Source organism: Culex quinquefasciatus, chromosome 3, assembly GCF_015732765.1.
Source record: "Culex quinquefasciatus strain JHB chromosome 3, VPISU_Cqui_1.0_pri_paternal, whole genome shotgun sequence".
In the NCBI taxonomy this organism is placed as follows: Eukaryota; Metazoa; Arthropoda; class Insecta; order Diptera; family Culicidae; genus Culex; species Culex quinquefasciatus.
Genome location: NC_051863.1, coordinates 12,471,001 through 12,492,032, shown reverse-complemented (window position 1 = coordinate 12,492,032; position 21,032 = coordinate 12,471,001). Strand labels below are relative to the sequence as shown.

General features: G+C 36.8%; 1 protein-coding gene across 1 annotated transcript; it reads right to left on the bottom strand.

Moving 5' to 3' along the window:
- Window positions 1-365: 365 nt before the first annotated feature.
- On the bottom strand, window positions 366-18,762 carry LOC6052873 (dynein assembly factor 5, axonemal). Its single transcript, XM_038263562.1, has 6 exons — window positions 17,778-18,762; window positions 12,279-13,311; window positions 12,124-12,202; window positions 11,725-11,834; window positions 3,134-3,467; window positions 366-1,058 (listed from the first exon to the last, which is right to left on the bottom strand). The coding sequence occupies exons 1-6, from the start codon at window positions 18,590-18,592 to the stop codon at window positions 943-945; spliced, it is 2,487 nt and encodes an 828-aa protein (XP_038119490.1). The 5' UTR covers window positions 18,593-18,762; the 3' UTR covers window positions 366-942.
- Between the last annotated feature and the right edge of the window lie 2,270 nt (window positions 18,763-21,032).

Genomic DNA, 21,032 nt, shown 5'->3' with positions numbered 1-21,032 from the left:
ATTTATGAATAGTTTTTTTTTTTTAATTTATTGAGTATTGCCGAAATTCAATTGTCAGATATGTTATACTTTTTATGTTCAACATTAAAAAGCTCCAATCCTCGTTAGGTGAATCGACCAATAAATTCCGCCCACCCCGTGCAACAAAGTGACAACCGAAATGTGTATAACACGCAAAGAAATTATGCGCCACCACTGAAATGAAAGCAAAATGGATATCGCGCGAGGAAACGAACAAAAAAAATCATTCAATTGTACTTCACAAGTCCCCGAACATCATCAGTGCACGAAAGAGGCGAAAAAAAAATCTGATTGATCAAGGGAGAGTGATAGCGCGACGGAAAAAAAAGCTCCAACCAGATGGATAAATTGAGGATGAACCAATAATAAATTGTATTTATTGATGCATTACGTAGCTAGACAGGGAAAAAATAAAGTAAAGCGTGGGTGGGAGTGAAAGCACGACAAAATGGAAATCCATCAGTGCGAAAAGCGTGTGAAACCCCTCCTTCTTCCCATCCCAGTTTGGGCGTTTTTTTACCCCCCTCCGTTAGATAAAAGAAAAATTCATAATTGCAATTACGGTCCGACGACGAGATGCAGCTCCGAAATCTCGGAAAAGCTCAATCTAGCGTCAATTTCGTTCGATTGATTTCGTCGGCCCTTTTTTTTCCTCCCCGACATAATCTTTTGATGCTGTGTTGCAAAAGGCAGCAAATTCCGACTTTTTGCCGCCACATCCCCTTTTGCGAGACCAAGATTCGCTCGATAAAACTCGTGTGCAGCTTGAATCAATTATCCTGATGGCAGTGGCAACAGCAGCAGCATGCACTTTGTATTTGGCGGGAAAAATCTTCTCTTCTCCTTTGGGGTGGTTGTTGATGGTGGCAGTTTTTTGTACGGATTTATTTTTTTTTTTTTGCGCCTTCAGTTGGTGGTATTTTATTGATGAGCGAGAATCTCGTCCAGGTCCTTCTTGTACGGACAACCGGCTGCGACTTCATTAGCCAGACCTTTGATTAGTGCCCGGTGATGAACGAGCAACTGCTCCAGGGATGCTGAAAGATAGAGCGCGGGGAAAAAGCATTCGTGAGTTAATCAGCCAACAGTGCATTGTCAACACTTTTTAACGAAATTTTAACAACATTCCGATTTTCCAAACAAAATTTCGATGTTATTCTAAGCTTTCCATTCGGTTAAGCCAAATAATGCGATAATTTCCCTAAAATGCACAAGATTATTAAAAAAAATACAAAATATAAAACATTTCTCAAAAATTAATTGCGAAAAAAAATATTTATAATGTAATTTTTGTAATTTTTGTAATTTTTGTAATTTTTGTAATTTTTGTAATTTTTGTAATTTTTGTATTTTTTGTAATTTTTGTAATTTTTGTAATTTTTGTAATTTTTGTAATTTTTGTAATTTTTGTAATTTTTGTAATTTTTGTAATTTTTGTAATTTTTGTAATTTTGTAATTTTGTAATTTTGTAATTTTGTAATTTTTGTAATTTTGTAATTTTGTAATTTTGTAATTTTGTAATTTTGTAATTTTGTAATTTTGTAATTTTGTAATTTTGTAATTTTGTAATTTTGTAATTTTGTAATTTTGTAATTTTGTAATTTTGTAATTTTGTAATTTTGTAATTTTGTAATTTTGTAATTTTGTAATTTTTGTAATTTTTGTAATTTTTGTAATTTTTGTAATTTTTGTAATTTTTGTAATTTTTGTAATTTTTGTAATTTTTGTAATTTTTGTAATTTTTGTAATTTTTGTAATTTTTGTATTTTTTTTTTATTTTTTTTTGTAATTTTTGTCATTTAGGTCATTTTGGTCATTTTCGTCATTTTGGTCATTTTGGTCATTTTGATCATTTTGGTCATTTTGATCATTTTGGTCATTTTGGTCATTTTGGTCATTTTGGTCATTTTGGTCATTTTGGTCATTTTGGTCATTTTGGTCATTTTGGTCATTTTGGTCATTTTGGTCATTTTGGTCATTTTGGTCATTTTGGTCATTTTGGTCATTTTTAGTTTTTAGTTTTTAGTTTTTAGTTTTTAGTTTTTAGTTTTTAGTTTTTAGTTTTTAGTTTTTAGTTTTTAGTTTTTAGTTTTTAGTTTTTAGTTTTTAGTTTTTAGTTTTTAGTTTTTAGTTTTTAGTTTTTAGTTTTTAGTTTTTGTTTTTGTTTTTGTTTTTGTTTTTAGTTTTTAGTTTTTAGTTTTTAGTTTTTAGTTTTTAGTTTTTAGTTTTTAGTTTTTAGTTTTTAGTTTTTAGTTTTTAGTTTTTAGTTTTTAGTTTTTAGTTTTTAGTTTTTAGTTTTAGTTTTTAGTTTTTAGTTTTTAGTTTTTAGTTTTTAGTTTTTAGTTTTTAGTTTTTAGTTTTTAGTTTTTAGTTTTTAGTTTTAGTTTTTAGTTTTTAGTTTTTAGTTTTTAGTTTTTAGTTTTTAGTTTTTAGTTTTTAGTTTTTAGTTTTTAGTTTTTAGTTTTTAGTTTTTAGTTTTTAGTTTTTAGTTTTTAGTTTTTAGTTTTTAGTTTTTAGTTTTTAGTTTTTAGTTTTTAGTTTTTAGTTTTTAGTTTTTAGTTTTTAGTTTTTAGTTTTTAGTTTTTAGTTTTTAGTTTTTAGTTTTTAGTTTTTAGTTTTTAGTTTTTAGTTTTTAGTTTTAGTTTTTAGTTTTTAGTTTTTAGTTTTAGTTTTTAGTTTTTAGTTTTTAGTTTTTAGTTTTTAGTTTTTAGTTTTTAGTTTTTAGTTTTTAGTTTTTAGTTTTTAGTTTTTAGTTTTTAGTTTTTAGTTTTTAGTTTTTAGTTTTTAGTTTTTAGTTTTTAGTTTTTAGTTTTTAGTTTTTAGTTTTTAGTTTTTAGTTTTTAGTTTTTAGTTTTTAGTTTTTAGTTTTTAGTTTTTAGTTTTTAGTTTTTAGTTTTTAGTTTTTAGTTTTTAGTTTTTAGTTTTTAGTTTTTAGTTTTTAGTTTTTAGTTTTTAGTTTTGTACAAAAGTTTTCTTAGAACAGCTACAGCATTATTTTTTTTCTCAAATCAAAAATCAAAATCTTAACGATTCGCAATCAGAACTAATCCACCAAATTGGTTCTACCAAAACAGACCTTCCCATCATTCCAACATCAAAGCAGATACCTACCCAGAATCGCCTTCCGCAGCTTCAATTCCGGATTCTCCAGGTGCAAAAACATCGTTGGCACAATCTGTCTCAGCACGTCGTCCCACCGGGCAGCTTCGTCTCCGCCATCCGCTGCAAGCTGCAACCGGCCCAAACAAGTGGCCGCCAGCTCACGGACCTCGCCGCTAGGATCATCCAAACGGGCCATGATGGCGTACGCCAGAGGCTTCAGATGTTCCACGCCAAGTGGACCCATCGCCAGAAGGGTTCGCAGGGCGTACGCACGCGTCGAAATGCCGTTGTCTTCGATTAGCCCAACCAGGGCGTTGATTTGGCTGGGCAGGACGGCGTTGAACTACGGATAGAGGAAGATTAAAAACTGATCACAGACAAGAAAAGAGCTCATGCTCATCGATTCCGGTTAGGGTTACAAACGCTTTCATTATTGTTATTGTTATGGCTGTTGCTTTTCTCAACTGTATGGACTCATATAGTTATTCTGCACGACCTTTGTCCGGAATTGGAGCCAAAATGCTTCGCAGCAGCAACAACAAGTGTGACCAAACTCCGATTTCGTGGCAAAGTTCGCACCATAGTCGGGAAAACTTGTCCCTGCTGGGTTCGCTGAAATGAGTCCCCAAAACATCCCCACAAACAGCTGTGCCACCGCCCCTCCTCAAACTTCCGTGGAGCCAATTGCATCCACGCTGGGTAAAGTACAAAACGCAATTTCAACGCGCGCGCGAGCACACACCAACCAACAATCATAACCATTTTCGGCAAACCCGCCAACTCGTCCCAAAATGAAGGCAATGGTGAAAGGGTGCCCTGTTCGTTATTTGGAGTGGAAATTCCAAAACAACCCTTCGTGCAGTGGCAATGTAACTAGCTTTAGGAAGGCTGCCGTCAAATTGAGTAGATTTATAAATTAATAAAAACTAATGCACGTTTTTTTATGTTAGAAAAATAAGCAATTCTCTGGGCTTCCATCTACGATCATCCGGTTTTATTTTCGAAATAACACCAACTAACAATAATTCATCCTACCTCAGAAGGGACGTTATGCTTTTGCTAAACGAAATATCATAACAAGACCACATTATTCTTTTACCAGCGACGGCAACGACTCCTACCACGCGTCATCGCCGTCGCCTGGCGACACTTTCTTACATTCCCTCTTTCTCTCTTGTAAAAGTGAAACACTTGTCCACTTTCTCTGGGCTAGCCGGAAAACTTCACCCTTAAATGCAATAATGTAAAGTTGGTTGGCGGGGGAGAAAGGATGAAAATTGCAATTCTTGTCCCAACAGCTTCCGCGAATACAGAAGGGCAACTTGGCAAGCTAGGTTCCGGAACCTTGACGTGGGGTGTGGTGGTACTTTATGAAAGCAATGCAACCGAACCCTGGCGTAGACGAGAATAGTTTTAAATGCAGGACCATACAAAAAAAAATCAAGTTACGTTTCATTTAGAATTTGTTTATTTTTTAAAAAAATCTGTCCTTTTAAACAAAAATGAAAAAAAAAAACATATTTTATCATTCAACTCAACAACCTCGTCTGAAACTTGGACTTATTTGGTGAAGGTTTATTTAGATTAAGCAGGCCATTTGTTTTGATGCCCGATATGAAATTTAACCTCACCTTTTTCATGTACGTAAACGCAATACTTTAAGGAATTTTCAAAAAGAAATTATTGGCAGTTTGGGTGAGACTTAAAAAAAAAACAATTTTCCTTTTTCTTTTTCTTTTGTCCGCTGTATCTAAGCAACCACCAGTGGTCCAAACTTCTATTTTTCTTAGACGAAATTACTTTTTGATTGCAAATTTAATTTAACATAAAAAATTAGGTCAAAAATTTTTGGCTTAAATGGCTTAAAAGACGCGGGGTTTTGTCCCCTAAAACATAAAAAGAAATGGAAATAAAAAATACAGATTTGAGAAATTGAATTTTTGCAAAAAGAGTTACACATTTTCAACTTCCCTATAGTTACGAGAAGGCACCGCGTCGCTCAACAGTCGACCCGCCAGTGGCATGGTAAAAAACGGTCATTTACGTACCATTTTCGTATGAACAGCTGCCAAAATTGTATGGAGATTTGTATGGGTGAACCAATGACACAAAATGACTTCTTTTGTGAAAAGGAAGGCCCCCACAAGGTTTAAGCCAAATCAAAAAAAAAATACAAAAATAAAAATGATGGAAATTGGCCGATTTCGTAGAGAATTGCTAAGCTGGAGGGTGAGACGAAGTGAGGGGGGAGAGGTTTTGACATTTGCTATCCCGCGTCTGACCTTAAACTTAAACTTCTTTCCAGAGAACACCTTTCAATTTTCCTTTAATGTTGACTTGAAATTTCATAAACATTTAGAATATAATTTCTAATTTGTTGAAATTGCTTGTTGCATCCACTAGCCCATCGTTCATTTCGGTTTGTTTGTGTTTTTTGACTGAACATCGGAAACTTTTGATTCGATGCGATGTCAAAATGTGAAACATTAATTTATTGCTCTGCTTATGTCAATGAAAATATATTCATAATTTGAAAATCAATCCAAACATTTGATAAAGCCTTAGTAAGACACAGTAAATTGGATGGAGTTAGGAGCGAGTGCTTAACCTGCCAAACATACGAGAATTTCACTTATTTAATTTTTCTGTAACCAAATAAGTTATTTTACATCATTATAATTCGACCATACAATCCAATCCATACATACCAATACCATACAATCCAATAGCACGATTTTGACTTTTAAACATTTTTATGTTTAGTGGGTGTTTGGCCCATGTGAAATGTCAGTCTTGGTTTAAATAAAATTAAAAATATTTTTTTTCGAAAAGATCGGAAAATTTCACGAATGTTTCATATTTTAACATTGAAAATTGGACCATTTGTTGCTGAGATATCGACATTAGAAAATGGTGTGTTGTTTGGGTGGGACTTACAAACATCAATTTTCCTGTTTTTAAAACTTTGCAAGGCAATATCTCAGCAACTATGGGTCGAATCAACAAAGCTCAAAAATGCAGAATATAGAGAATTTTCTCAGCTTTTCAAAAATATTTTTTTCAAAGGTGGGCAAACATGTGCACTAATTTAAAAAAATAAAAAAAAACTTCGACTATCTTCAAAAAAGTCACTTAAATATGGATTTAACTTGAAAACGGTGCACTTTATCAAAATTTCACTAAAGTACTTTTTGATTGCAAATTTGATTTTACATCAAAAAACTAACTTAATCCACCTATGTGGTTGTTGCCTTCCTCACTTTTTACCAACATTTGGTGATGTGATGGGTTTGGACACAAATTCTATCTATCTTCTATATATATACAACATTTCGACGGTTTTGTTCGAACGCGAATCAATTCAACACGGAACGTCCGATCGAGTTGATTGTTGTTGCGTTGGGTTCGTATGGTAAGTTCGTGAGTCCAAGGAAGGTTCTTACTCCAAAAAGTTACAACTTTGGCCACTCTGGAACCGATTGCGGAAAATTTGCAGATTGTATGGGAAAGGTTAAAATCAAGTTTGGATCACAGGAGGCTGAATAATCAAAAAAGTCAAAAACACAAACAAACGAAATAAGGCAGAACGAAGTTTGTAACTGTGTCGGCTTGTTTCTCAATAAAGAAATACACAAATGTCACTTAAGCGGTCATAACTTGAGACTGAGCGTTGCCAGATCTTCAATGTATTGGACTCATTGGAAAGGTCTTTTGATGACCTATCTAACGATGGGTTGGATAATGGATCCGGACATAGTTTACATACATTTAAGTGAGTGGCATCAAAAAAATGAACATAAATATCACTTAAGTGATCATAACTTGAGACAGGGTTGCCAGATCTTCAATGTTTTGAACGCATTGGAAAGGTCTTTTGATTACCTACCCAACGATGGGTTGGATGATGGATCCGGACATAGTTTACATACATTTAAGTGAGATCCGGCTACAAAAAAGTACATAAATATCACTTAAGTGGCCATAACTTGAGACAGGGTTGCCAGATCTTCAATGTATTGGACTCATTCGAAAGGTCTTTTGATAACCTATCCAACAATGGGTTGAATGATGGATCCGGACACAGTTTACATACATTTAAGTGAGATCTGGCTTCAAAAAAGTACATAGATATCACTTAAGTGGCCATAACTTGAGACAGGGTTGCCAGATCTTCAATGTATTGGACTCATTGGAAAGGTCTTTTGGTAACCTATCCAACAATGGGTTGGATAATGGATCCGGACATAGTTTACATACATTTAAGTGAGATCCGGCATCAAAAAAGTACATAAATATCACTTAAGTGGTCATAACTTGAAACAGGGTTGCCAGATCTTCAATGTTTTGGACGCATTGAAAAGGTCTTTCATTTACCTATCCAACGATGGGTTGAATGATGGATCCGGACACAGTTTACATTCATTTAAGTGAGATCCGGCTGCAAAAAAGTACATAAATATCACTTAAGTGGTAATAACTTGAGACAGGGTTGCCAGATCTTCAATGTTTTGGACTCATTGGAAAGGCCTTTTGATAACCTATCCAACGATGGGTTGGATAATGGATCCGGACATAGTTTACATACATTTAAGTGAGATCCGGCATCAAAAAAGTACATAAATATCACTTAAGTGGTCATAACTTGAGACAGGGTTGCCAGATCTTCAATGTTTTGGACTCATTGAAAAGGTCTTTCGAATACCTATTCAACGATTGGTTGAATGATGGATCCGGACACAATTTACATACATTTAAGTGAGATCCGATTCGCAACTCTGACACTTTTTTATACTTAACTTTTGAACTACTTATCGGATCTTCAAACAAGTCAATAGTGCAGTATGGGGCACCAAACCGGATCGAATGCAACTTATTTGACTCAAATCGGATCAGCCAGTGCCGAGGAAAACTTGGCAAGAATTTTGAGCACCAAGGGGAATACGCACACACATACACACACACACACAGACATTTGTTCAGTTTTCGATTCTGAGTCGATAGGTATATATGAATATAGGTCTACGAGCTGTTTTTCAAAAATTCATTTTTCGAGCAGGATTATAGCCTTACCTCAGTGAGGAAGGCAAAATGAAGTTAAAAAATGTTTGCGACCAATTTTTCGATTTTTTGAAAAAAAACAGTATTGATTCAAAAATTCATAACTCGCTCAAAGATTTTTTGCACAACCTGGAAACTTCTGAAAAGTTGGCATTTGATGTCCTCTAAAACATATCAAAAAATAAAAAAAATAAAAATAGTGTTTTTTTGCAAATCAATTTTTAATGACAAAAAGTTAAATAAAAGATCACCAATTTTTTGACATAGGACTATGTCTCTACTTACTATATTGGGGGGCCAGTTCAGAAATTCGATCGAAAGCGTCACTTTTAAGCGTTAAAAAAGGGGACATTTTGAACGCTTATATCTTTTTTCCCTGTGAATCAATCCAGACGGTTGGACCACCAATCGAAAGAGGAAGACTTCAGCTATTGTTTAACTACATAGATAGTCTGACTAAACATAGTTAAAGCACTTAAAACATGCAATCAAAATGAGTAATTTTTCAGTACAAATCGGACAGATGACCAATCAGAGCGAGCGTATGCATTCGAGGCCGCGCCCCTTTTGTGCCGTTCTCCGGCTCTGCCGCTATTTAAGCAGAAAATTTCGCAAAAGCAAGTCACTTTGGAACGAGCACTCGAACTGTGCACGTCGGGCCGGCGCGGAGCAGCAGCAGCAGCGGCCAATAGAAGAATAGGACCAGCAATCAGAAGGAAGAACCACCGGTAGCAGAAGGAGGAAATTCGAGCGAAGCGGACGGAGTGGAAGTCGCTATGATGCGGCGGTTCTCATGAAAAATTGCCAATTCGACAGTGGTGAAAAAAAAGCTGGAGTGGCCGGTGCCCTCGAAGAAGGTTCCCCCGGGGCCTGGGGGGACATTTACAGAAACATACGAGTTGTGGCAATATGGGTATCAAAATTCATGGTTTTTGATACTGAACATAATAATGGCCATTTCGACAGTAGTGGCCACAACCTGGAGTGGCCGGTGCCCTCAAAGAAGGTTCCCCCGGGGCCTGGGGGGACATTTACAGAAACATACGAGTTGTGGCAATATGGGTATCAAAATTCATGGTTTTTGATACTGAACATAACAATGGCCATTTCGCCAGTAGTGGCCACAACCTGGAGTGGCCGGTGCCCTCAAAGAAGGTTTCCCGGGGCCTGGGGGGACATTTACAGAAACATACGAGTTGTGGCAATATGGGTATCAAAATTCATGGTTTTTGATACTGAACATAACAATGGCCATTTCGCCAGTAGTGGCCACAACCTGGAGTGGCCGGTGCCCTCGAAGAAGGTTCCCCCGGGGCCTGGGGGGACATTTACAGAAACATACGAGTTGTGGCAATATGGGTATCAAAATTCATGGTTTTTGATACTGAACATAATAATGGCCATTTCGACAGTAGTGGCCACAACCTGGAGTGGCCGGTGCCCTCAAAGAAGGTTCCCCGGGGCCTGGGGGACATTTACAGAAACATACGAGTTGTGGCAATATGGGTATCAAAATTCATGGTTTTGATACTGAACATAATAATGGCCATTTTGACAGTAGTGGCCACAACCTGGAGTGGCCGGTGCCCTCGAAGAAGGTTCCCCCGGGGCCTGGGGGGACATTTACAGAAACATACGAGTTGTGGCAATATGGGTATCAAAATTCATGGTTTTTGATACTGAACATAATAATGGCCATTTCGACAGTAGTGGCCACAACCTGGAGTGGCCGGTGCCCTCAAAGAAGGTTCCCCCGGGGCCTGGGGGGACATTTACAGAAACATACGAGTTGTGGCAATATGGGTATCAAAATTCATGGTTTTTGATACTGAACATAACAATGGCCATTTCGCCAGTAGTGGCCACAACCTGGAGTGGCCGGTGCCCTCAAAGAAGGTTTCCCCGGGGCCTGGGGGGACATTTACAGAAACATACGAGTTGTGGCAATATGGGTATCAAAATTCATGGTTTTTGATACTGAACGTGAAAATTGACATTTCGACCGTAGTGACCACAACCTGGAGTTGCCGGTGCCCTCATGGAAGGTTCACCTTGGGAGAACATTTATGAAATTTTGCCGACAAATCTATAAAACAAAATAAAATAATGTTATTTCAGATTTCACTAGCAATCCAAAAACACATTCAAATTGTTTGGTCCTATGTCTTTCGGTTATGTCTCTGACATACCATCTCGAACTTTTTTTACCGTGTATCATTTTTTTTCAGTGTAGTCCATATCCATACCTACAACTTTGCCGAAGACACCAAATCGATGAAAAAAATTCTTCAAAAGATACAGATTTTTGAATTTTCATACATCATTTTTGTATGGCCAGCTGTTAAATTTGCATGGAAAATTATATGGACAAACTAATGATGCAAAATGGCTTCTTTGGGCATAACAAAGGCTCCAAAAAGTTTCAGCAGGATTAAAAATACCAAAAAAAATGGAATGACCGAAATCTCAGAGAATTGTTTTTATGTCAATAATCAATACTTTTATCATTTTATGAAGCATTTTGTCTTGCCTACCAAGACAAGAGAATCACAAAAAGAGCGATACACAGGGGCGATTAGGAACACATAGGGCAAATTGGGACCCGGGAAAATTAAGCGTAGAATGGCAGATCAACTTTTCAAAATTTTCAAGTTAACCAAAACATTTGGAAGAACTCAAATGTGAAAATAAATTTGAAAATTAAAAATCAATAAGAAATAGCACGATTCTTTCATTTTTTGACATTGAAAATCGCGAACATGTTTGTTAAGTTATCGTCACTTAGATTTTAAACGCTCGTTTTTCTTGTGCAATTTTCATTTGAGAACTGTACTGCCGTTCTACGCATAATTGTCCCATGTCAGTTTTTGACGATTTTGACATTATGCCATTTTTAAGTTTAGTCTGATGTGTACTTTAAGAAAAACACATAAAATCTGGAACTTTGTAGGGAAACTCATCAAAAACAACACCAAGTCTGTTTGTCCCATCGTTGAACTTCTACGCATAATTGTCCCACCAAGTATTTTCTTACACGGAATCATTAGTTTTACTAAGCATTATGCCTTGTTTACCTGTTGAATAGCAAGAGGATTACAAATAAGGGTGATAATCTGCTAACTGGGGCGATTAGGGACACATAGGGCAAATAGGAACCCATGGGACAATTATACGTAGAAACACAGAAAAAATATATTATTTTTGCCACAATTTTTTTGGGGAATTTTGAAGGCGCTGACAAAAACTTTGCAAATCTTTGCAACAGCAAAAAAATGTCCAATAATTTAAAATTACGTTTTGAAGAGTCAAAATCATAGTTTTGTGTGAAATGAAAGACCGTGTCCCTGTTCAAACAGCATCTCACTGCTACAACCATGCGGTTCTTCTATCCGCGTGTTCCACCTTCGTTGGATGATTTCACACCATCTGGCCGTTTGTTAATGACAGAGGGAGGTGCAATATTGTTTCATTATCTAGAGAAACCGTTGCCTACCCTTGAAGGGTTGCACCTTCTCCAACTAAAAAGGGTGCTTTTTACTTACGGTCAAACGATCCACTCCCTGGGACATCGAGCAGAGACAGGCCGTGGCCATCGCGCGGATGCTTTCGGCGCTGCGACCGGCCGCCCACACCAGGTACGGTGCAATTAGTTCTGCGCGGGGTAAAACGAGGTGGGGAAGAGAATGAGGGATGAGTAATTGAGTAAACCGGCAAAGTAAGTAAGGATGGTGACGAAAGTGTTTTAACTGCAAATTAAGGGAATAGTGCGGTTTGAGTTTGCGAAGTGGAACTAGAAAGGACACTTGGGATGCAGTGTCTTTCCATGTTGCTCAAGTTGAAGTTCCCAACAGTCTTTCATTCAACTCAATCACTTTGGTATATAAACTTTGAAAAGAAACGTGTCTTCTACACGATACATCGTCCTGAAAGAAGCTACAAACCTTCGACGAACGCCCGCATTAGCTGCAACTGTTCCTCCCCGGGGACGCCCACCATGGAGTCGCTCCATCGCAGCATAGCCTAAACGCCACACGAAACAAAGAAACGAAAAGAAATTTAGATTTACTGACATCCGTGCCAAACCAACACCACTCACGATAGAAATCGAGCTGAACAGCTTGATTTGGCCCTGGGGAATCGCATGCCGAAGAGCGATGGTCAACGTGGAACAGAGCTCGCGGTGATACGCCGGCCGGAATCCGCACACAAACACGATTCCCGCCAGCAGCATGATGGATTCCGCGTCGTCCGAGTTGGCCGCCTCCAGATTGTCCAGCGTGGCGAGGACGCCGGCGAGGTGGGCGTTGTGAAGCAGTTCCGGTTGAGAGTTCAAGGTGGTGAGGATTTCCAGAGCGCGATCCCGGATCGGAATTGAGTCTTCGTAGGAAATGGTGGCCACCTTGAGTAGGGTTGTGTAGAGCTGATTTTCAGTTTTGATGCGATCTTTCTCGTTGGCGAGACCTTCAATTTCGTTGCTCACAAATACGCGATTGAAATCAACCGTGAGAACTTCGCAGAAATCAAGCAACGCCGTCTGGTAGTCTTCTCGCTTTTGGTGGCAAATTTCCGAATCGGTCAGCAAGCCAGCAATCTTACTCAAATCTTTCAACCTATCCCACCCACTGCTTTCATACATCGCCCTCAAACACCTCAAATGGCCCAACGTGTGAAACTTCCTAAACTCCACCAACGCATGCTTGCTCCACGTATCGTACTCAAGCAGAATCCCACACAACCTCGCAACCCTCAGCGCTTCCACCGCCACTTCCCTGTCCAAATCCATGCACGTTTTGGCCAGCACCGGATTCGTCTCCATAAACAGCGTAGAAAAGGCCCTCTCAGCGTGCAGAACCACCAGCTTGAGCAGCTTCGTCGCGTGCAACCGGATGTCCTCCTTCCACTCTTCCATTTCGTGCAGGATCAGATTCACGATCGCCAAACTGCGCTGCACAATCGCCCGGCAGGCCAGCGTCGGACGCTCGTACTCGGCGGCCGGATAGTTGGGCGCCGGTTTGTCGATCAGCTTCGTCTTGGCGAGTTCGGTTTCGTTTTCCGCGTAGTACAGCTCGCCGGCCTCCTTCCAGCGCGTGAGGATGTCGTCGCGCACTTCGGGCGTTTCGTCCGTGAGGCTGAAAGGGAACAATTTTATATTCTTTTGCTTTTTTTTGGGTTTTGCCATTTTTTAATTTATCAACAATTTTAGAATTTTTCAAAGCCTTACGAACTAAAAGATCGTATTTCAGAAAAAAAACGTAACTTAATCCACCTTTAGGTGGTTGGTGCCTTCCTCATATTCATAAAGTCAATACATTCAGTAAAAATAGCAACATTCCCCCTTAACATGTTTAACAAATCAACTTTATTACTCATTTCTATTGATATGGTTCGCAGACCATCAATATTTCTGGCTCATCGGCAAGGTCTGATAAAAATACCTATCCAACGATAGTTCGCATGGAAGATTCAGACAATATTTTTATCACAATATCTGAAATCAAACCTCTAAAAAGTGTATAAATAACACTTAAGTGCCAATAACTTTTAATAGGGTTGTCAGATCCTTGATTTTTTAGGCTCATTTGAAAGGTCTTTCGATTATCTAACTAACGATGGGTCGCATGATGGACCCGGACATCATTGTCATTGAAATATCTGAGATCCGGCCTCCAAAAAGTGTATAAATAACACTTAAGTGCTAATAACTTTTGATAGGGTTGTCAGATCTTCAATATTTTGAGCTCATTGGAAAGGTCTTTTTAATACCTTTCTGAAAATGTATAACATGATAGGGTTTCTTACAAAAACCACCCTTTTTACAATCTTCCGGACATACGCCAAAATCGTTTTTTTAGCATAACTTTTGAAGTACTTTACTAAACTTCATAATTTTCAATAGGGACTTATGGGACCCCAAGACGAATCGAATGAGACCAAAACGGTCCAAATCGGTTAAGCCAGTGCTGAGATAATCGAGTGCATATTTTTTGGTGCACAGACCCACATCCCTACACACACACACACACACACAGACATTTGCTCAGAATTTGATTCTGAGTCGATAGGTATACGTGAAGGTGGGTCTACGAGGTCAAATTAAGAAGTTCATTTTTCGAGTGATTTTATAGCCTTTCCTCAGTAAGGTGAGGAAGGCAAAAACTATTTTGTCGTAGAATACTATTTGGAAATTGTAAAGAAAACCAATCCCTGCGTTAAAAAAAAAACAAAATCTGGAGTTTTTTTAAAAAAAAGGTCCGATTAACCAAATTTCCAGTTTTTGAATATTGGGTGTTTTTGAAACCGCCTTAAATCAGGGATATTAAAAATCACCCAAAAAGCAAAAACTGAAATTTTGGTTTTTTTATTAAACCTTTTCAAAAATAAAAAAAACTCCAGAAAAATTGTTTCTTTTATAGCATAAAAACAGCTTTTCAGGATCCACTTCGCGAGTCTTGAATTTAAATATGAACTGACTTGTTCATGGCAATAATGAAATAGATTAAAAAATGTATTTAATTAAGTTTAAAAACTTGTGACAACGCAATAAGAAAAACAAGTTTTTGTCTCCTCCTCTTCAAAGTTGGCCCGAAAAAAGGGGGCACAGAAAATATTTTTTTTATTTTGGTCATTTTGGTCATTCTGGTCATTTTGGTCATTTTGGTCATTTTGGTCATTTTCGTCATTTTGTTCATTTTGGTCATTTGTTTAGTTTGGGCATTTTTGTCATTTTGGTCATTTTGGTCATTTTGGTCATTTTGGTCATTTTGGTCATTCTGGTCATTTTCGTCATTTTGGTCATTTTGGTCATTTTCGTCATTTTGTTCATTTTGGTCATTTGTTTAGTTTGGGCATTTTTGTCATTTTGGTCATTTTGGTCATTTTGGTCATTTTGGTCATTTTGGTCATTCTGGTCATTTTCGTCATTTTGGTCATTTTGGTCATTTTCGTCATTTTGGTCATTTTGGTAATTTTGATAATTTTGGTCAATTTGGTCATTTTGGTCATTTTGGTCATTTATGGTAATTTTGGTAATTTTGATAATTTTGGTTATTTTGATCATTTTGGTCATTTTGGTCATTTTGGTCATTTTGGTCATTTTGGTCATTTTGATCATTTTGGTCATTTTGGTCATTTTGGTAATTTTGGTCATTTTGGTCATTTTGGTCATTTTGGTCATTTTAGTCATTTTGGTCATTTTGGTAATTTTGGTCATTTTGGTCATTTTGGTCATTTCGGTCATTTTGGTCATTTTCATCATTTTCATCATTTTGGTCATTTTGGTCATTTTGGTCATTTTGGTCATTTTGGTCATTTTGGTCATTTTGGTCATTTTGGTCATTTTGGTCATTTTGGTCATTTTGGTCATTTTGGTCATTTTCATCATTTTGGTCATTTTGGTCATTTTGATCATTTTGATCATTTTGATCATTTTGATCATTTTGGTCATTTTGGTCATTTTGGTCATTTTGGTCATTTTGGTCATTTTGGTCATTTTGATCATTTTGATCATTTTGGTCATTTTGGTCATTTTGATCATTTTGATCATTTTGGTCGTTTTGGTCATTTTGGTCATTTTGGTCATTTTGGTCATTTTGATCATTTTGATCATTTTGGTCATTTTGGTCATTTTGGTCATTTTGATCATTTTGATCATTTTGGTCATTTTGGTCATTTTGGTCATTTTCGTAATTTTGGTCATTTTGGTCATTTTGTTCATTTTGGTCATTTTGGTCATTTTCGTAATTTTGGTCATTTTGGTCATTTTGTTCATTTTGGTCATTTTGTTCATTTTGGTCATTTTGGTCATTTTGGTCATTTTGATCATTTTGGTCATTCTGGTCATTTTAGTCATTTTGGTCATTTTAGTCATTTTGGTCATTTTCGTAATTTTGGTCATTTTGGTCTTTTTGGTCATTTTTGTAATTTCGGTCATTTTGGTCATTTTGGTCATTTGTTTAGTTTGGGAATTTTGGGAATTTTGGTCATTTTGGTCATTTTGGTCATTTTGATCATTTTGGTCATTCTGGTCATTTTAGTCATTTTGGTCATTTTAGTCATTTTGGTCATTTTCGTCATTTTTGTCATTTTGGTTGTTTTTGTAATTTTTGTAATTTCGATCATTTTGGTCATTTTCGTCATTTTGGTCATTTTGGTCATGTTGGTCATTTTGATCATTTTCGTCATTTTGGTTATGTTGGTAATTTTGGTCATTTTCGTAATTTTTGTAATTTTGCTAATTTTCGTCAGGTAATTTTTGTAATTTTTGTAATTTTTGTAATTTCGGTCATTTTGGTCATTTTGGTCATTTAGGTCATTTTGGTCATTTTCACAATTTTCGTAATTTTGGTCATTTTGGTCATTTTGTTCATTTGGTAATTTTGTTGATTTTATTAATTTTGGTAATTTTGGTACTTTTCGTCATTTTGGTTATTTTGTTCATTTTTGTAATTTCGATCATTTTGGTCATTTTCGTCATTTTGGTCATTTTTATCATTTTGGTCATTTTGGTCATTTTCGTAATTTTCGTAATTTTGGTCATTTTGGTCATTTTGGTAGTTTTGGTCATTTTGTAATTTTTGTAATTTCGGTAATTTTGGTCATTTTGGTCATTTTCACAATTTTCGTAATTTTGGTCATTTTGTTCATTTGGTAATTATGTTGATTTTATTAATTTTGGTAATTTTAGTACTTTTCGTCATTTTGGTCATTTTGTTCATTTTGGTCATTAGTTTTTAGTTTTTAGTTTTTAGTTTTTAGTTTTTAGTTTTTAGTTTTTAGTTTTTAGTTTTTAGTTTTTAGTTTTTAGTTTTTAGTTTTTAGTTTTTAGTTTTTAGTTTTTAGTTTTTAGTTTTTAGTTTTTAGTTTTTAGTTTTTAGTTTTTAGTTTTTAGTTTTTAGTTTTTAGTTTTTAGTTTTTAGTTTTTAGTTTTTAGTTTTTATTTTTAGTTTTTAGTTTTTAGTTTTTAGTTTTTAGTTTTTAGTTTTTAGTTTTTAGTTTTTAGTTTTTAGTTTTTAGTTTTTAGTTTTTAGTTTTTAGTTTTTAGTTTTTAGTTTTTAGTTTTTAGTTTTTAGTTTTTAGTTTTTAGTTTTTAGTTTTTAGTTTTTAGTTTTTAGTTTTACAGTTGACTCTCTGGTTGTCAATATCCAAGGGACCGTCGAGGAAGAGAATCATCAGTTTACAGAACGATGCAAAATGAAGACTCGATTGAAAATATTTTTTCTTGATACCCAGCTATGGGAGAAAATCATGGCAACGTCCATCAAACAAAAACAAACTAATGTCAAACACCCTTCAAAGCTTCGTTTCGCCAAGAAAAATGTCTATGCAAGCCATGAGAAAGTGAAATTATTGACAACCGGAAGAGATTTTTAAAGCTAACAGAATCCAAGGGACCGTCGAGGAAGAGATCCTTCAAGCAAGGGAAAATATCGAGGAATGAAGATAATTGAAGTATGCAGATTGAAGGGACTGAAGAATTCATCGATAGATGGAGGATTATTGATATTGAGAAGATCGACAGCCAGAGAGTCGACTGTATAACCACGGAAGCCGCAAATGAGGTCGAGAAAAGGCTTGTTTACAATAAAGAAAAACTCACCAATTCAGAACCAGCGGCAAAATCCTCGAAAACAACGAGTACCGATCCCGCAACTTGACCAGCATCATACACCCAACCCGCCCGCAAGCCCTCCTCACAAACGGAACCGAATCCATCAGCAGCGGCGACATGTCCACGATGATCCGCATCGCGCAGTCCGAGTTGGAGTGAATGTGCAGCGCCAGCTGTCCGAGCGCATCGATGGCCGCAATCCGGTTCGCCGAATGTCGATGCTTCAACGCAGTGCTCGCCGGTCCAACGAGCGCTTCCGCCCGGTAGTGCATACTCGGCGTCGATTGCGCCAGCAGCTGGACCAGCTCGCAGCTCTGTTTCTGCGCGGCTGGGAACGGATCGCGCAACGTTTTGGCCAGAATGTCGACGAGGTTGTCGTAGGATTTGAGCAGCGGGTCGCCGCGGGTTCCCTCGGGGTCGGCATACTTGCGTACGATTTCTTCCAGTTGTTCGAGGAGTTGGAGACGGATTTCTTCGCTGTCCTCGATGGTTTCGGGTTGGCCTAGGCGGCGTGTCACCACCGGGATGATGTAGCTTAGGTAGAAGTCGTTCGGGGGGAGTTTCTGGAGCAGTTCCGAGACCAGCGTGATGGCCAGGTTTCGAACCATCTCGAAGCGGTCGGCATAGCAACGCAGAATGTGGAGGTACGTTTCGTCGAACAGGGACGGGGCCTGTTCCGGGCTGAGGTCTTTGTGGACCAGTTCGAGCATGTCCTTGAGGGCACGCTGGCGGACCATTCGTTCCTGGCTTTGCACGTTAGTGCAGAACGATTCGACGAGAGATTTGAGGCCACTTTCCGTCATTGTCTCTGCGGTTCTGGAACCACTTTTAGGTTATACACTGGTAAAAAACAGGTTTACTGAATTAAAACAATTTCAACAGTAACTATGGCAACATAATTTTCGAAAGAACAAAAAAAGACCGGCGAAACATAAGCGCGCACGTGTGCTGTTTGTTGATGTTTACAAACCTCTCTTGAACAGGCGTCGTTGGGGTCGTTGGGTGATGAAAGGGGGTGGTGGGTGAAGATGAGGGGAATACATTTGTCGGAGTTGTATCGAGCTATTGAACACTGATAATCAAGATTACACACTGTTCAGTTCACTTTTACACACTTGTATGAGATTTTTCAGTTCAAGTATGATTTCACGAAAGTGTGCAATCATACTTGAACTGAAAAATCCCATACAAGTGTGTAAAAGTGAACTGAAAAAAGTGTAATGGAGCAATTCCAGCCAAAACAGGAATTTTTCAGGTACTTTTTTCTCGACCCTCTCCGATTCCAATGAAACTTTGTAGACATGTTATCCTACGCTTATATAAGCCATTTTTATGTATATGAAGCCAGTTCCACACGATAATGACATTTGAGAAGGGCGTAGGTGTTTTAAATATTTTTGTAATTCGGAATATACATATTTCTGTATCTCGAAGCCGTTGCATCGTATCAAAAAGTGGTCAAAGACAAGCTTGTAGGAAATTTGACGGGCTTTTCGATAAAAATACACTGAAAGAAAAAAACACTCAACTTTTATGAGATTTTTTGATTTTTAAGTTTAAAAGTCAAATTTGAGGGGGAGCCCACGATTTTTATTCGTTCAAAATTTTTGTAAAGATAGCCTAAGATGTTACAAAAAGACTCACGAAAAATGCAGGATGGAGCAACTCACCTAAAAAATACATAAATCATTTACTGAAACTGTTTTTTTGAAAAGTGCTCTAAACGTCAAAATTTTCAAAAACCGAATACGGGAATCGATTTTCCAGACAATTTTACATAAAAGTCTCCATATTGACTACTGTCCTAAGTCCAATCCTTGTGAAGTTACAGCGGTTTTAAAAATAAAAATGTTGAAAAAATAGGTTTTTTGATGATTTTTGGCAATTTCTATATGACAGACTTGATTTTTCAGTCTCGTAAATATTTTTACCGGAAAGCTCGTCTAATTTCCCATAAGTTTGTCTTTGACCACATTTCAATTGGATGTATGGGCTTAGAGATAAAAGCTAATTTACTATCCAGGTTACTATACTACACTGAAAAAATATTATGTTTTCAGTTATGAGCAATGTAATTAGCTTATATCTGTAAGCCCATACATCCAATTGAAATGTGGTCAAAGACAAACTTATGGGAAATTAGACGAGCATTCCGGTAAAAATATTTACGAGACTGAAAAATCAAGTCTGTCATATAGAAATTGCCAAAAACCATCAAAAAACCTATTTTTTCAACATTTTTATTTTTGAAACCGCTGTAACTTCACAAGGATTGGACTTAGGACAGTAGTCAATATGGAGACTTTTATGTAAAATTGTCTGGAGAATCGATTCTCGTATTCGGTTTTTAAAAATTTTGACGTTTAGAGCACTTTTCAAAAAAACAGTTTCAGTAAATGATTTATGTATTTTTTTAGGTGAGATGCTCCATCCTGCATTTTTCGTGAGTCTTTTTGTAACATCTTAGGCTATCTTCACAAAAATTTTGAACGAAAAATCGAGGGCTCCCTTTAAATTTGACTTTTAAACAAAAATCAAAAATCTCATAAAAGTTGAGTGTTTTTCTTTCAGTGTATTTTTATCGAAAAGCCCGTCAAATTTCCTACAAGTTTGTCTTTGACCACTTTTGATACGATGCAACGGCTTCGAGATACAAAGTATTATATTCCGAATTACAAAAATATTTAAAACACTTACGCCCTTCTCAAATGTCATTATCGTGTGGAACTGGCTCCATATACATAAAAATGGCTTATATAAGCGTAGGATAACATGTCTACAAAGTTTCAATGAAATCGGAGAGGGTCGGGTACAACCGATTCCCTATTTGGCATGGAATTGCTCAATGCTGTTTACCAGTGAATGTGCGGAACGTGCCAAATGGAGTTAAAATTTATTATTGGAGAATTATTGTGTCGATTGTTATTTTCAGGGGTTTCCTAAAAATATTATGAAATATTCAAAAATATATTTAAATTATTTCTTTGGCCATCACTCATTCACAAACAACTCCGACACTACTGTCTGCACCCTTACCAAAAATCATGATTTTTTGAGTTCCAAATCCCACTTTTCATACGATTTTTTGAGTTCAGGTACTACAACCATAAAAATGGTTATATGGGTTGAACTGAAAAATTCGTATGAAAAGTGGGATTTGGAACTCAAAAAATCATGATTTTTGGTAAGGGTGTGATGAGTTTTTACTTTGACAGATGGACCCACTTTTTGTTTTCTCTCTCG